The sequence below is a fragment of the Calypte anna genome, chromosome 6 (assembly GCF_003957555.1).
Source record: "Calypte anna isolate BGI_N300 chromosome 6, bCalAnn1_v1.p, whole genome shotgun sequence".
Lineage (NCBI taxonomy): Eukaryota > Metazoa > Chordata > Aves > Apodiformes > Trochilidae > Calypte > Calypte anna.
The window spans coordinates 19581731-19598332 of NC_044252.1; the positions used below are offsets into that span (position 1 = coordinate 19581731).

At 35.6% G+C, this 16602-nt stretch overlaps 1 protein-coding gene across 3 annotated transcripts in view; it reads right to left on the reverse strand.

Moving 5' to 3' along the window:
- MARCHF5 (membrane associated ring-CH-type finger 5) overlaps positions 1-16602 on the reverse strand; it is a 28659-nt gene that overhangs the window by 8423 nt on the left and 3634 nt on the right. For 2 of the 3 annotated variants that reach the window (XM_008501998.2, XM_030453129.1), the window contains exon 2: positions 3837-4039. In XM_008501998.2, coding sequence (XP_008500220.1) covers positions 3837-4039 — 203 coding nt within the window. Of the gene's footprint in view, positions 1-3836; positions 4040-11090; positions 11176-16602 lie in introns of those variants that run through there. The other variant, XM_030453130.1, reaches the window with a different exon arrangement.

The following is a 16602-nucleotide window of genomic DNA, read 5'->3' on the forward strand; positions in this document are numbered from 1 at the left end:
GATAACTTAGTACCCTGTTTCAAAAAAGATTGTCTTTGAACTACCATAATTATACCAAATGAGTTAAAAGCTGTGCATTTAATCATAAAATTAAGAAATGAGATTCACATAAAAAATTTTGCAGCAAATTTATCCACAGTGACAAAATCATGACTTCTGTTTCATGATTTAGTTCTTGGTTGATTCTTCTCTTTCAAGAAAACAGCTGTAGTGTGAATGCTTTCAAAACAACAAATTCTACTCAGCTAATGAAAAGAAGCAGCAGGAACATCTAATTTAACTTGTTCATTGTCATGTTTTATCATGGCATTCTTGGAAAGTACTTACAAATACATCTGTTTCATGGTGGGGTTTTTCCCCCTCTTTTTTTAAAAGAGGCTAGGATTTTACATACTCTTTGTACAGTGGTAGCATTCAGAGACCTTGTCAAAGGATTGTAACTTTTTTTTTCCCCATACATGGATATGTGTGCAAGTATCATACTTAAGAGCTGCAATTTAAATGTATTTAGCTTATACACAGCCTTGACAGAAGTCATTGTAAATATCGAGAGGGTATCAGACTAGTGGACAGTCCTGAGCAACTTGGACAGACTACTGCTTAGTGTACTCTATTGTAGCTCTAGCTCTGCTAAAACCTCAAGTTCTTGCCTTACTACTAATGTACTTAAATCTGGTTATCTTTGCATGCATCTTATTTAGCACAGCAAGCATTCTTTGTTTTAGTAATGAGCTCTAGTTTTAAAAGGAAGCTGCTTCCTTTGTGTCTTGTAAGACAGTAAATACCTCACCAGCACTCTGCTTCAAACACACCAACCGATGATGTAAATCAGTCTGTAAGAAGCTGACAAAGTGTAACTATAGAGTTAATTTATTCTCTGGTTGAGCATCCTATTATTAAGTACCACAAATAAAGAGTTTCAGAAACACTCTACTCAAAATACAAAGAACTGGAATGAGCAGTTCAACTGTATTAATAGTTACGTTTAACTTTCCAGAACAGACTTAAAAGTGCTGGAATGTCTATCAATGAGCTCATAGTAGCAACAAGGTCATAACTGCAAGTACTAGATGAACAGTAATGTACACATCTTGACTCTTTCCCACAGTCACTGAAGAAGCTTTTTAATTGGACCGTTTTGAAAATTTAAATTTTTTTGAAGACAAGAGACTCAAAAAGCCCATCATATTTGGAGAGTCCTAAAGGGCAACAAAAGCACTGATGCTTCTGTTGGCAAGGTGATATGGCAACAGCAGATGTCTAACACTGAGAGCACTAGCATGTTGCACCTACTGATACTAATCATTAAAAGAACCAAGTTACAGAATGAAGTATAGAATCTTGAGATAAAATTACCAATACATTGTTCTGTTAAGTATTTTTTAATTAGACTGTCAAAAAGGAGGCAGTGAGAAAGAAGGATGATGGTAACTCTTTCTTTTGTATTAGGAAAGAATCAGGAAATTAAATATCACTGACTTTGACACTGAATAAGGAAATACAAAAAGAAAACATTTTATATTTTGAAAAAGCTATCATGATTTAACAGAGCTTTTTCTGTCAAAGTTTTTTCTCAGATTTATTAAACTGAAATTATCTAAAGGATACTTTTATTATTTAAAAAGTGTCAGTAATATTTTCCTGTATAGTAAAAAGTTCTCAGAAGACCACAAAACAGATGGTAAGAAGACAGTTACTAATGATCTCTAAAACCGATATGCGCTATCAGATCTAAAATGGAAGTATAACTTTAGGATAGGGGGGTGTTTTGAACTGGTAAGTACTCAAGACAACACCTACTGTTACTTATAAAGAAATTTCCATGTCTCCTCAAGTTAATATTACTTCAGAACTATAATAATAACTAAAAGAAGTTGGGTTAGCAAGTTCCCTTTCACAGAAATTTGTTTTTCCAAAAAAAAAAAAAAAGCTTGCAGCAATACGTTAGAGAAATCTTAATGTAAATAAGTTTCTGAACTAAAAGGAAACTTTAATTGCTTCTTCTTCCTTGCTTAAGTAATTTTAGGTTTTTGAATGGTATGATTAGTAATGTATTCAACAGACACTTGCTGAAGAGAAAAGGGCTACTGACAGCATCTTGGTTGAAGCATCTTACTGTCCAAGTTGTGACCTTAACTGACTTATAGTCAAGTTGTGATCGAACAGATTTGGGTTACTAGAAAGAGCTACAAAAGGGCAAGACTGTCTCACCTGTTTAAGGCACTTCAAGCTCCTGACTGATGTTTGATGGGCCTAAATTAATTTTTCCTGCTCTACTATAGATGTTCTCCTGTACCTGTATACAAGCCTGGATTTTTATGCATTAAAAAAATCAAAAATAATATTCACTCTCCTCTTTAAAAATGGAAAGAGAGTAGTATTGTGAGGGAAAATTACATCAAAAGATTCTTGCATGCCTGCATGCAATAGCTGACCCATCTTGTGCTAGTATTTTAGGCCAGCTTCAGAAGCAAGGAATGTTAGCATTTAGGAATCTTAGCTTTCAAATAACATATGTCACTAACTGCAAGGACAAATAAAAATGCCTGTTGTTTATGTGCATGTATTCTATCCAAACTATATTTGTTTCCACTTTTTTCCGCTGCCAAAACAAAATGCAAATGCAGCTTGCATTACAATTCCATCATTCAGGACACAAATAAGAATTTTAAACAGCTTCAGGTTTTGTGGTATGTTGTAAATGATCAGAAATCAAACAATTTTTCCCCCAAAGGCAATGCTAAACATTTTCATTTGATGCCTTCTTTATAATGAAGATTAAGATTCCTCTCTACCTTATCCTTATAGCAAAGTTGAATTGTGGCTGGTGATGAATAACTCGATAATAGGTTGCAGAAAATGGTTTTCTTGGATATTGGCAACACACTAGTTCATATTCTTTTCCATTACTCAATGTTCTGTGATGTCATCTGCCATATAAAATTCCCTTAACACCTTAAATTTGTCAGCCCTTATACTAACAGAAATGAGGTACTGCCCCAGGGAAGTGACAGTGCAGGTTATTCTTGGCTGTTTTGTAAAAGAAATTCGATACTTGAAAAAAAATCTTTAAAATCCTCTCAATGCCTGTCCCTGCATGCTGTATCAGCATTTCATTAACAAGCAGTTTTACCCAAAGTTTAGGTTTCCATGGCAACATTTCATTTTCTTGCCCTGTTTAATAAACCCCACAGAACATATGGGCAGATGAGGGCTGGAATAATAGCAACCATTATTAATTTAAACATATGCAACATACTGTTCAGTGTCCTACCAGCTACTCAAGTGAGTAGGCTTCAGAAGACCGACCATCTCCAACTTTTTTCTTTCAACTTGGCAAACAGAGCTTGTGCCTAACAACCACAGAAATTCTGTCTTTTAAATACAGAGCAATATTGACTCAGGAATAGCTCCTAAATAAAGTAACAATACATTTTATGCAATAGGTTGCTCAGTGAGGTTACTTCATCTGACTTTTATTTGATAAAAGTTTCTCCAAGAAAAAGAGGCATGTGCTTATGTGCTAGTATGTGATAGTTGCTGAAAGAAGTTGCCCTGAGCCCAACAACAACAAAAATCACAGTAACTGTAAATTAATTATAGATTAATCATTTATAAGACTTATCCATATCCTTTTCAGATGGTATTTAACTAGGCCACCAAACCAGACATGAGCAGAATATGAAGTCATTCCTTCCTGTCTGGAAAAGGGAACAGACAAGTTTTCAACAGAACTGATGCTCTAAGCATAAAAAAGGAATGAAAAAAAAGATAGAAACAATATCAAGAAACAGCCCATTAAATTATGTTTAAGATTTAAATAATACATTTCTTACCTAGCTTTGGAAATACTATTAAATATTCTGCATTGCACTGAGGACAAGCAACTCTAGCAGTACTGTTTCCTCTTTGCTTTTCATCCACCCAGCGCTGTAGACAAGTCTGATGAACCCATTTCGTAGAGCCCCTGCACCTGCAAGGTCTCACCCACTCTGCTGTCCGATCATCCTCATCAGTAGCAAAACAAACCCAGCAGCTTCTGTAATTACAGGAAGGAAAAAAAATAGATTTTTTTTTTGCTACTTCTACGTGTTTAAAATAAACCTTTTCATGTGAAACTATGTAGTTTTAGAAAATGTGCACCTAGATGAGGTGATGCTTGTTGCTTCATTCTTAGTCACAAAAAATTTTTGTACAACAGACTTGTTCAAACATCATATTAATTACAGACAGGTAAATAACTGCATCCCTATTATCCAACTATCAAGACACAGTCTAATGAGACATTATCCACTAACTGAAGTTTTGCACCACTATTTTGATACTGTTTTGTTCACTCTAGAATCTGAGTAACATAATTAAGATGAAACAGTAAAAGGTTTCTTATTTATGACCACTGACAAACAGTGATTAAGACAGTAAGAAGCTGGGAAATGCTTTTAAGCTACTAAATAGATTCAAGAATCATGATTTCAACTGTTCAGGTGAAAGATCTTTAATCAAAACTGCAGTTTCTTCCATTCATCTTAGTGGGAAAGTAAAAGCAAAGTCTGACTTTGCTTCTTTCTGTCCTTCCCCACAACACGTGTTTATTTCAGAATTGTCATGTTATGCACTCCTGTAATACCATTCCTCTTTTCACCTTCATGCTCCCTATGTGCACCTATAGCAGTCCTAAACAAAAGGACACATTAACCTTCCTAAGCAGAAGGAGGAAAGACAGCCAAGCCACAAATTAGTAAAAATCAATATGAAAATGCTGAGACCACCATAAAGATTTGAAGGTATCATAAAGCATGGCAAACACTTTCATTCATTGCATTTGATACCATGGAATTCTTATCTTGCAATGTGTATTAATGTTCTATTTACATCAAGAAAACACATTTACTTTAAGAACAAGCAATACAACACTACTGATAATTGTTTCTCTTTAACAGTTTTTTTTTTTCTGCAGTAAAGGTAAATGCTCACTCATTCATTCCACATCCTATTTAGGTCTATAACTGCTCCAAAGCTGTAACTTAAATTTTTATTTTAAAACTAAAGGCTTCACAATAGAGCTCATTATGTCTGTGGGTGCCAGTAAGGTCAGATGCTACCAAGCCACTGAAGTCTCAAGTTCATTCAAATAATGAAAGATTTAAATACATACATAGTCTTCCTACGTAGGTAATTTGCCCATGAATACCCTGTAGACTAAATTCTATTCAAGCCTTATGTTAAAGTTAGTAAGATAAATATGCATCTTCATTAATTGCTTCATTGAATTTTTTGCCAGGCAATCATATCTGAAAACCTGAAAGAACCATGAGAAGAGTAACAAAATCCTTTACTGACTTAAACCCTTAGCAAGTCATGAATTATGAAGAGTAAATTCCTTGCATTCTGTCATCAGCTTTATCTCTTTCCACTGACAGCAGCTGCAGTAGAATGGGCTAAATAAAACCAGCTCAAAACAAGTATCTTGGCTCTTGCCAGATTTTCCGTTTTCTTGTACTGAATAAAATATGACCTTGATTCTTACCCGCTGCTACTCAGATAACCTGAAATAGAAAAGGCTGACAAGCATTGTTTCTGACAGAAAGTCAAACCTCCTTCAACAAAGCTAAATCAGAAACACTAATGCATTCTTCCACACCTCCTTGGCTTTAAAAAAAATAATCAAAACAGAACATACACACACACACACACACACACAAAAAAAAGGCCAGTATCATGAGTTCAGCTCTGAATATAAGGTTACAAATGCCGTTTAGATTCAGCTTCTCAGCATGTTCATATCTCCAGTCTCAAACTTCCATTCCAACTCAAAGAAAAACTTACTTATTGGATCTGTTTTTCTCCCTACCAAAGGCAAACTCTTTTCAGGACACTGCATATATTAGAAGCAAAATGGATGCTGAGAATGTTGTGTTGAAGACTACAGATCCTACCCTCCAAATGTTGCATGACTAATCTAGAAAGCCAAGGCCTGTGTAAAAACAGGTTTCCCCAAACAAGTTTCTGATCAGTAAGGAAGCCACGCTTTCCTGTACCTGGTTGAAGTTACAGCTCCAACACACCAGCAAGATACTCCAGTACAAACAGACATACCTAGAGCTAGGCTGGTTTTCATTGATAAATTTAATTCTTTTTGGTTCTCCTTCTAAGGCTACTTTTTTCTCCAAACTAGTCTTGGAGAGGATCCAATTCATTTTACTTAAATCAAAACTGCCTCAGTCTGTGGGAGCTGAATTCACCATGGCACAGCTTTGTTTTCAACCAGGCACAACTACAGAAGCATAGAAAAAAGCAATTTAAAAGCAGTAAGTTAATTATATCTACAATAGTAAAACGTTTACAGAAACCCTTCATGCTCCATCAACCCAGCTTTTGCCCACAACACTTAATAAAAGATGACTTGTGTGTCTGGAACAGCACAGCTGTTTCACAGTCTGGTTCAAATATTCAGTACTGCAAATGAGACTACAAAAATCTTCATTTTTTCCCCCTGCTGTTCAGTGTATGAATGGCAAGCAAAACCAGAATACTTTTGCAAAAATTCTTGCATGCCTTTTAGCAGAACCTAGCCCTTACCACAGGAAATGCAAACTTCAACATGCATGACATGTTCTAGAGCCATAAGCTAAACAGTATTTTTCCTGTCCTTCTAGATCCTTCATAAAATATAGGAAATCTCTCTAAGAAAACTTTTCTGCTTTTCTCAAACGAAGCAACTGCTTTCCCTTAAGGCTGTGGGAATTTGCTAATGTCTTGCTATCAGAGTAGAGCGTCCCTGTTCTAAACAGTAAGTGACTGAGTGGCTTACTGAAATTGAAAGAAAAAGTGAAAAGGCTGAAACATAACTGATAGCAGTGATAGCACAGACAGCCAATTCAACAAAGGCTGAAAATGTAACTTGAAGAAGAAATGTCTGAAAGTATTCCCATAACTCACCATAAAAAAGCATTGTTCCAAAGGATGACCCACAACTCTGCTGCTCAGAAGCAGCACTTTCTCATGAGCTTCTCTAAGAAATCTTTATGATTAATTTATAGACAGATTCTTCTTCATCTTTGAACCTGTCAAGTTCACACTCAAGACTAATATTATGATAAAGTGTTAAGATTAGGATGATGGAAAAAACAAGGGGTTACCTAGCAGAGCAGCATACAACACAGGTAGGTCACTTTGGAGTTGGTTAGAATTTTAGTAGGGAAACACATTAAATTCTTTTCTACTAGAAGGGCTGAAAGGAAGATCCAGGGAACTATAGACCTGTCAGTTTGATGCCAGGAAAGGTTATGGAGCAGGTCATCTTGAGTACCATCACATGGTACATACAAGACAACCAGGTGATCAGGCTCAGTCTGCATGGGTTTACAAAAGGTAGGTCCTGTCTGACTAACCTGATCTCCTACTGCAACAAGATGACACCTAGTAGATGAGAAAAGAGCTGTGGACATTGTCTATCTGAACCTGAGCAGATTTCCTGACACTGTCTCTCACGGCATTCTTCTTCAGAATCTTATGGCACTTGGCCTGGATAAATATACCCTGCATTGGATAAAAAATTGGCTGGATGGTTGGGCTGGAAGAGTGGTAGTAAATGTAACTAAATCTGGCTGGCAACCAGTCACGAGTGGTGTCCCCCAGTACTGGTGCCTCTTCTCTTTAATATCTTCAGTAATGATTTGGATGATTGGATTGAGTGCACCCTCAGTAAACCTGCAGATGACACCAAACTAGGTGGCTGTGGCAATCTGCTGGAGGGTAGGGAAGCCTTACAGCAGGACCTGGACAGGTTAGACCAATGGACCAAGGTTAATTAATTGTATGAGGTTTAACAAGGCCAAATGCCAGGTCTTGCACCTGGGTCATAAGAACCCCATGGTATGCTACAGACTAGGGGAAGTGTGGACAGAAAATAATAATGTAATGCAAATGCTACTCTTAAGCATTTCCTTTTCCTGAGTTTGAAGAAACCAGCAGGAATAAGATTCTTGTGCTAGAGGGCCACTATGCAATGCTAGAATGCAAAACTAGCCTATATATGTCTGAAAAAGGCTACAAAGAAGGGAATACCACTTACCTAACAAACATTAGTTTACATCATGCTTTGTGGTGCAGATTGCATTATCTTCAACCCAAACGCTGTCTTTCAAAAAATATTTATGCTATCTTAAGGGGAAAAAATCCCACACATATAAAGCGAGGAACAGAGATACAAGTGTGAGAATACTCCTCTTGGATGCTCCATTGTGACTTCTGCAGATCCTTTTTTTAAGGCAGCATGGCACAGAAGCCACATGGCAGTCTAGATGTTCTACTAGAGAACATGCTGTTATCTTGAAATAAAGTCCAAAAATCTTCAAAGGCAGTTCCTGAAAGTCATCTCACTGAACACCCATTTCTGCTCTGCCTAGTCATCAAGGACAGGGTGTAGTGCTGACTAAAGGAGAAGTTGATGAGAATCTAGAATCAGTGGTAACTAGCCTATAATACAAAAGTAGTGCTTTCATTCAAAACAGCAGGGGAAGGCTGAACAGAAAGAAAAGCTAGTGTTGGTGTATGGCCACACGAGTGGCACTCATATATAGTTTCCGACTTCCTCTAAGCACAAGATTAAATTAGATTTTTTAAAAGCTTTTAAAAGCCCAAGGATGAATAAACCAAATAAGCAGTCAGCCAAACATATTAAAACAAAAAATAATTAACTACAAAGCATTACTAGAAAAATCTAGTGATTAGAATTCAAACTTATTTATATATTCTCAATTATAGCTCAAATTAAGGAGAAACATTTTACACTCAAGTTAACTGCACTATATAAAGACAGAGATATGAGTAAAGGACAGTTCACAGAATCCTGCTGGCAACTTTCTAGCTTGTGGACAAAATTAAACCTTTGACTGTCTGCCACCACTTATTATGCTTGAAACTTACAAGGCTTTTCTGGCCTTTGCTTTGACCCAACTTGGAATAAGAAACACACGCACACACACTTCTGATTTAGCTAGCTCACTGGGGTTCTGACTCTAGTTTGTCAAAGACAATCTAGACTACGGTAAAAATACTACCTTTCATTCTGGAGAAATGAAGCTTTTGTAACCAGTTATTCAGGCATACCCCTTTTACAAAGACTTACAAAACTATTCTTAGAAAGCTTTGTTTAATATTATCTTACTCTCACTTTTTCAAAAGGAAAATCTGAGAAGTCAGCATGGCTCAGTGGCCTCAGTGTGAGCCCCTAGATATACAAAAAATTTGCCTGTTACGAACATTTATTTCTTAGGGGAGTGAAAAAACCCAGGGCCCTCCTAAATATGAGCAAAGGACAAATTGGGTAAAACTATTACTCATATAATAAGCACATTATTACTAAAACATTTCACATTTTTTAATTAACCTATTATATATTAAAAGCATGACATTCTAATGATTTAAATTACTGAATGCCTGCTGGGGGACAATAACACTGATTCCTGCCATCACGTATAGAAAGGAAAAGAAGTGTGGATAAAAACAAGTGGAAAAAAAAACAAACAACAAAACCCAAACAAAGAATGCTACATAAACAAAAAAATTTGCTTCCAAAACGGAAGTGTGCCTTGAACAACATGATTTGAAAAGTTGAACAAGTATATACATACATAGCAAAGACTGAAGAATTCTAATAGCATTAAGTCAATGCCTTAAATAGTTTTTGTTATTTTGCAAGAATAAAATATTTTATAATTATATTTTATTATAATGCAGATAGAACACTTTTCTTGAGCATTGTGTGGCAAAGCCTTCAATAATTACAAACACTGAAAGTAGCAGAGATATGGAAAAAAGGTTTTAGAAGCCAAAGTTTCTTCCACCAATGTTCCTTTAAACAACTTAATTATGTATTAATTGCCTGTAACATTAACAAAATTGTGTAGCAGAATGTCTGAAAGATCCTCCTGATGAGGAAAATTAAAAACAGAAAAAAATTCCTCAGTCTTAGCTTCTCTCAGTATCTAACTGCAGAACAACATAATAACAAGGTATAGCTGATGTGGTAAGAGGCTTGATCAGCTAAAATTCTATATTCTATAATACACTAAATATAAAATTCTATAATATACCAATAGTCATCATAGAAAAGGAAAGCATTTCAAGATAATGCGAGAACACTTAGATGACAAGACCACATGCAGCCTTCTCTAACTGATAACGTGACCTACTAGGAAGGCAGGACACCCAACTACTGACAAGCTGAACTATATGATTTATGTACAAATAATATTATTTCAAGTAGGAGGGATTATTTTTGGGGGCTAAAAAAATTGTATTAGTTCCAGCAGTACTGCCATATTTAGCAAAGTAAGACAGTTTCAGACCTTAAAGTAGTTTTAAAAGCCATTCATGCTGTAATTCATCTGCAATCTATTGTACTAAATTCTTACAGCAGTGTTCTCTCCATAGGGATATTTTTTACTGTCTCCAGTTTCCAATACATCAGATTTACTTGCATGACAATAAAAGTTCAACAAACAAGTAACTGTATCTATCTTCAATACCTTGCTGACTCCCGGAAAAAGTATCTTCAACTACATCCTTGATCACAACATGAATTCAACTCTTTTTGAGAAGCAAAAAAAGCACTTGCAATATTTTTTTAGTCGCTCAGTCAATACCCTCTCTGGTTAAACAGCAACACTTAAATTACACCAATGCATACAAAACGTTTGTAGAAAAAAAAAAAAAAAAAAGAAAAAAAAGCAAACACAAACCCCACAAACATTTAATTAAGAGCCCTGCACAGAAAAATGACTCATTTGACTCTCCAACTTATTAACACAAAATGACCACACTTTAAAATAGAGGCTAGAGGAAGATTTGTGTGAAAAATATCAATGTAGGCCGTAAAAAATTATTTTGAACTCTAGAACACAGTAGGTGCTTAGTAAAGAGAGACTCAAAAGTATGCTAAAATACTAAAATGACTGCTATAACTTAATTACATATGCAAAAGATTCTCCCATGTTCTCAGAAAACAACTTCCTAGTATTACTGAAGAACTTGAAAATATTAGCATTGAGGCTAAACTTGACATAAAAAAAAATAAATCTGCTTACAGCATACTGCTTCTTTGAAAATGCTGCCTGTGGACTGAGGTTCAGAATCACTGAATAACTGCTTCATTGCTTTATAAAAATTCTGTAATGAGCTGTGCCATTTGATGATTATATAGCTATATCCATTTTTCATCTATTAGCCAAGATGTAAGTTAGCACTTGTTTGGTTGACTCAAAAGGAATTTAACCTTAACCTTTATTTCTTCAAGTTGGGAAAAAAGGGATAACAAGCAGTCATATCTCTTGGACGATTTGCTTTTCCATGACTGAAGTTTAACATGTACTTATTAGCTTCCTTAGCCTTAGCACTAACCATATCCATATTTTCAAAGACTGGTACCAAGATGGTTTTAATCTGCTGTTTTAAACTGGAGTGTTAAATACAATTGTCAGTCTCAAAGATAAAAATATGTAGCATTAAGCAATTTTACTTTGCACTGGGGGAAAGGGAAAGAGTTGCATCACAAAAATACCAATACTGGAATTTGTGGTACGTGTACAGAGTAAATGACAGATGCTACAAATATCAGGAGCAACATACAGGATAGACCAACTTTGATATATCTAAAACTGTAACTGTCTTGACATTAAACTGCTGCTGTGACAACCTAAAGATAAATAATAAATGCAAAGCTATGTTCCATTTACAGAGTCTGCATTATGCAAACTCAAATCTCCTGCAGCAATTCTCCAGTATCACGCAGGTAATGTAAAAATACAAATTAATCGTCAGGCACAATATCTCTTTAGTTACAGAAGTAAAATTAGCAGGGAGTTAATCTGTTAGAAACCAACCTTATGGCTATTCACTTGACATTCCATTCTTAGGCAACATAATTGTCAAATACAAGTTCAATTTTTACATGATGTATGTCTAGAGACTTTCATAGTTAAACAGACCATACACAATATTTCTGTTATTCCAAAGAAATTATAAGAAAAATATAAGTAGTCCTAAAGCTGCAAAAATTGGTATGAAAGCTAAACTAAGCAAATTGTTTTGAACTAAATAGTTTATATAAAAGCTAATACTTAAGTTAGAGACTATAGTATAAGGAACCAATCCAAAAAGCTCTACTGAAGTCAGTCATCAAATAAACTGCTAATATATATGATGAAAACAAATTAAGACCTAAAAGTCACATACAAAAAATGTAAACACCAAGAAGCGATATTCTTGAGCCTTAAATACCTTGAGAACAATAAAAACAACCACTCAGATGTGGCAGACATTGAAAATTTGGAAATAAACTTTACCCTGAACAAAGGTGAATGAAACACCAGGTTGCCTGATCATAACATTAAGTAACTCTCCAGAGCACCGGGCAGCACTGACTGCATGACTCACCAGTAGAAGAGTCACAAGCACACAGCACATGGCCTTCTGTAATTGTATCTCTCAAAGAAGGCAAACTTATGTTGGCACATTTTAGCCCAATATAAAATACCCACTTCTAAACAAAGGCATTCAGCTCTCAGGAGACTGTTCTATCAGGAGAAACAAATCAGAAGAGATCTGAAAGCTTTGCAAAAACAGTATTACAGCTTTAAAAGAGAGGGCTTAATCTTTTTTCTCAAAAGATTATGAAGAAATAACTATTATATTAAAATGGCTTAAAAAGGATAACTAAGTGCCAGCCCCTCTCATCCATAATAACTCTATTACTCACTACCATCACACTGTGTTAACACTTTCTTTTAATACATACACCTTTGAAAATATATGTTTGCATGTATAAGCACATACCAAGAATCCATGGTTTGCCCTTAAGTCAATTGCTATTTACTCATTACAGAGATAATTACATAGCAGGCCAGTTTAATTTTCATTTTTAACTTAATAAATTAATTAAGATTTAAAATCATAAAGAAATGAACAGCTAGTCCCAGATTTAATAAAACTTTAATACAGACTTTTTTAAAGCCAACATTTTAGAAGTGGAAATTTTAATTGGAAATTTCCCTATCCTATATTATTGTTAGGCAAGACATGTATAATCCTTTCACCAAAATAATTGTCACAAAACTTATGAGCCAAAGCACTTCCATTAAATGGTAGAAAGTTATTGATGAAAAGCCTCACATTAGCATCAGAATAACAGGAGAGAAAAGGGTAAAAAAATAAAGCTGCTAGTCCAATTAGACACATCCTCATAACTTTTAGGTAGCTACTTCAGAGAAAATGCTAACAGGCTAAGTGCCAGAAGGTTTAAGTGGACTGTGCCTCCTGTAGTGGCACCTCAAGCACAGTATGCTCATGTCATGCAGTGCAAAGAGAGCCCAAATAGCATGTAATCTCCCTATTTAAATTGGGGTTGGATCTAAACCTGGTACCATAGAATTACTTGGGTTGGAAGTCAGGCCTCCTCTCTAAGGCAGAAGCAACACCTGGCAAATTCAGGTGTTAACCAACAATCTGGTGAATTCAGACCTGATTTGTCGGAGCTTTTCTCCAGCTGGGTCTTGAAAAGCTCCACAGACAGAGACACAAAGATGCCCTTAGAAAACTGTTCCAAAGCTCAGCTACACTACTCCCCACATCCCCACGTGTTGAAATATTCTCTGTTCAAATTTGTAGTCACTGTTTCTCATAATTCTGCCAGGAACCTTCCAAAATAGCCAGACTGTCTTCTGAACAAGCTCATTAGTAGATATTAGAATGTTATTAGGTCTTCCCAAGCCATCTCTTCTGCAGACTAAGCAGGCTCAGTTCCTTCTGGCTTTTCCTCGTATGTCATGTGCTCCAGCTCCTTGTCTATCTTGTGTAACCTTAGTAACAGTTTCAGTTAGAAACATTAACCAGGAGCCGTTTGCTTAAAAGAATTAAACCACTTCAAAGTGTTTTTTTATTTCTTCTGCACTTAAGATAGATTTGCTACTTGTGATAAGCCACAAAAGTGTCAGTAAAAACCAGGGAACTCAAGCACTCTTTTGAGAAAGGTAGGTATTACATCCTATAACAAGCTAACAGCCAACTCATTCTGTTGCAGAGAAGAAGAAAATAAGATGCATCAAAAAGCTTTTATCACTTTTACACATGGAACCTCCACCCATTCTGTAAAGTTAAAACCTTAAGCAGGTTCAGATGGCACCAAAGAAAAACGTCCTAGATAGGATATTCACTACTACTTTTAAGTATTACTCAAAGTTCTTCCAGAATTAGATGAATTAAAAGGTTCAGATACTTTATCTATCATTAAATTTAAGATAGTTATTCAATAAATTTGCATTGTCAAAAGTTTTAACTTTAGCAAGTACTGTAAGACACCATGCCAAAGGAAACAATCTGTGATATGACAGTCTCTCAAGAGAGAGACTCCCAGCATCAGATGGGAGGAATTATAACAACTTCTACCTGCAGATGGAAGGCAGTTAAGCAGGAATTAAAACATGTATGTTTATTCCTAGGGATATCAAAGGAGACATCAAAGATGGGAATATAATGTACATAAGATGACCGTAAAAAGGTAGGACAGTTTATAAATAACATGCTGATACTTTTATACTACACATGGACAAAAGGCATTCTACAGGTCTGCAGTAAGTCTTCACTAATCGTCTTTACTGATAAGACACAGGAAGAACTCAAGCTACATAGAAACCCTTGGCATAAAGAACTGTAACAGCAAGGGACATACCTGGAATGAAGCATAATGAAAAAACAAGCAAACAAAAAACCAAAAAAACCTATTAGGATGTTAGTGTTGTGTGAAACTTTCATTCTTCTAACCTGCTCTAAGATAGCTGTAATTTTGTTTTTTTCCTTCCTGTATCAACATGAGCTTCCAATCAGTTGGGGTAAAACCAGGGAAGAACACCTTGTTTACTTTCTGGTAGAGATTAGCCCAGCACAGCCCACTCTTTTATTTTTATACTCTGTCTCTTTAAGCATACATAACCTACTCTAGAGGAATAACAGAAAATCAGGTACTTCCACTTGCTGACAGACCAGAAGCCATGGAAAGTCCTCTCTCTAAAAAGAACAACTTGAACTGTTCTGTACAGAGAGAAAATAATTCATCATGTAGGGCAAGAGGAGTGCTTAGCAGAGCAAGAACAAACAGACTGAATAACTGCAGAGACAGAAAACAGTTGTGAAAAGTAGTAATATTACATAAATTCTGTTTTAGGGTGTTCATTGCTCTGCACACCTTACCCTGTTGCACTCCACTCCTACTAGGATTTCTTTATGTGTCAACTTCAGTCATAAAGATTATTCAACAGTGCACAATATCCAGTACAAGTTTAAGCAGTTCAGAATAAAGGTCTTTAATTAAGGACAACACTGCACTAATTACATTGCTTAGCTTGCAGCATTAAGGTCTTAATCCAAACCTGTGTCTTTGGTTACTAAAGTATGAACAGTTAATTGTGCAAATAAACCAGTGCCCACCCACACTTCCAAAGACAGAAGTAAAAGATTCATAGCGGCAAAAAAAGGACATGCATGCTAACTGGAGGGAAAGAAGCAACTGAAAATTATGTACAAAGCCATTTGCCTATGTGTTTTTCTTTAAAAATAAAAAATGCCACTGTATCTGATGACAGTTCAGAAAGCTCAACTAAAAAACCCATGAAAATTTTGCTATTTTGCTACTTCTAAACCTCAATTGCTTTCATTTTCCTGACACATCAGTACTCCAGCAAAGAGAAAGACCAGTTGCAACTCCTCTCTTGACAGCACAAGTAATTTCTTAAGCCTACTATAATTCTGCATTTTTTAATTTTAATTGCTTTTAAAGTCCACCTATAATTTCAATTCTATTGGTCTCCTTTAAATAAGGAATGACAAGGGTAGAAAGCAAAACAGGCATACGATGTCATGCTAGTGTCTATCAAGGAGGGCTACGTACCAGCCACAGTTGAACTAGTGTTCACTCAGCAAATAAAGCATGCTAATTCAAAAGTTAAATCATGCTAAAATTATCATTATACCAGTTCTTCAGTATGTACCTGCACAAGCCTGCACAAATTATTTATCATATTTTGACTAACATCACTGCATACTAAAAAACCAAAATGTAAAAATGACCAGGTACTGACCAGCTGGCAAATTGATGTAAAGGAGGGAGTGGAGTACCACAACCATTACCACAAACATGCTTTTAAAAAAATCCTATAAAATAAAACGCCAGCACTCTGAAGCACTGGTGTAAGCAAATGCATGAGAAACCCACACATAATCCAACTGAAGTAAAAAAAAAAAGCTTAAGAAAATGAGTATATTTTAGCATTATATTAAGGTAGACACAGGAAATGACATAGCTAGGAAACAGCTTTTGTATGGCTAAACATTCATCTTCAGAAACAAACAAATAAGAGATCAACTGATGAGACATTTTAAAAATTTTACTACACTGAGTATTTTTTTAATCATTCAAATATTTACACTGTCCACGTTTTCTATCAATGTGGACTTGCCCGCACAGACTTCATAATGGCAAGTACACATTTAATAACTATTTTTCATATCTTGTCACTTTAGAAAGCATCTGCTCAACCAAGACAGTAA